Below are 1,102 nucleotides of genomic sequence, written 5' to 3'. Positions count from 1 at the left end.
TACTTGTGGCTTACTAATAGTAGATATGGAATTTTAATTTCGTATCAATGCTACAATCAGAGTTCACTAATTATTAAATTTATTATTTCGTCTCCATCTAGGTGACCATTGTTCTCCACAGTCAAGTCCCAATTTTCGTAGTCATCTAAATCGCATTCGGATTCCACGTCATCTACACCATGTCTGAATATCCAACCACGCTTAATACGTGTTTCTTCGGAACATGTTATTCGTACAATCAACACTTTACCGTTGTAGCACTCTTTAAAATACTTAATATCGCTCTTTCTGCGAATATCGCTCACAATGACTGTTTCTCTAAGAGCTAATAGATAGAAAATACCTAATTAATATCAGCATATACTACAGAAAATGTTGCGCTTACTACCTGTATCCATAGCTAATTTGCAAAAAAATCCATAATCTTTTTGACGAAGTTCTTCTCCCCACTTAATCATATCCTTACGGTATTTCTCTTTAAGAGGACCGTCGCTTAGTAATTCTTGCAAACCAACATTGTCCTTTCTCGACCATTCCTTTTTAATGGGCTCAGATATGCGCACAATTTGACTGCATTCACCTAATCTTTAGGAAGTCATTTAAATTCTCCAGCTTTGCCTTTGATAGCTTTTAATAATTTTAGTGTCTTTACCTCTTTTGCAATTTTTCTGATATGTAATCCTTGCCACATTTTCTTTTCCCGCTTATTAAAATTATGTGTTTAACGTTTGTCATTACGTGTCCATTTACTCCGACTTTAAGTTTTAGTTATGGGAACGATGTTAAATTAAGCGATATTTTTATCTGAACTCCTCTTCTTAGAAATGTCAACTAAATTTCGTTGAAGTGCTTTCTATTTTCAATGCTGATGCATTATTCGCGCAAGTGAAAATAAAAAACTTTAACAAAAAATTTAGAACGAAATATAAAAATACTGCGGAAACCGCTGTTTTAAATATTAAACCGTAATAAATGGAATGGAAACAATCAAGTATCAAATTTACAATCTGCTTAGAAAGATAATAAGTAAATGTTAGGCAAAATAAGGAACAGAACTGAGAGATTATTGACTGAAATTATTGTTTGCCATACCCGTGTGATG

The 1,102-nt window shown here is 33.1% G+C and overlaps 1 protein-coding gene across 2 annotated transcripts; it reads right to left on the bottom strand.

Annotated features, from left to right (window-relative positions):
- On the bottom strand, positions 1 to 878 carry LOC119641797 (probable phosphomevalonate kinase). 2 transcript variants are annotated; one of them, XM_038040645.1, is made up of 3 exons: positions 653 to 878; positions 386 to 585; positions 1 to 325 (listed from the first exon to the last, which is right to left on the bottom strand). In XM_038040645.1, the coding sequence occupies exons 1-3, from the start codon at positions 733 to 735 to the stop codon at positions 57 to 59; spliced, it is 552 nt and encodes a 183-aa protein (XP_037896573.1). In that variant the 5' UTR covers positions 736 to 878; the 3' UTR covers positions 1 to 56. The 2 variants fall into 2 exon arrangements, with proteins under 2 accessions (XP_037896573.1, XP_037896574.1); XM_038040646.1 differs by having other exon boundaries at positions 389 to 585; positions 653 to 848.
- Positions 879 to 1,102: the final 224 nt, after the last annotated feature.

The sequence above is a fragment of the Glossina fuscipes genome, unplaced genomic scaffold (assembly GCF_014805625.2).
Source record: "Glossina fuscipes isolate IAEA_lab_2018 unplaced genomic scaffold, Yale_Gfus_2 177, whole genome shotgun sequence".
In the NCBI taxonomy this organism is placed as follows: Eukaryota; Metazoa; Arthropoda; class Insecta; order Diptera; family Glossinidae; genus Glossina; species Glossina fuscipes.
Note: the sequence above shows the minus strand (reverse complement) of the source record. Positions and strands in the feature narration are given on the sequence as shown.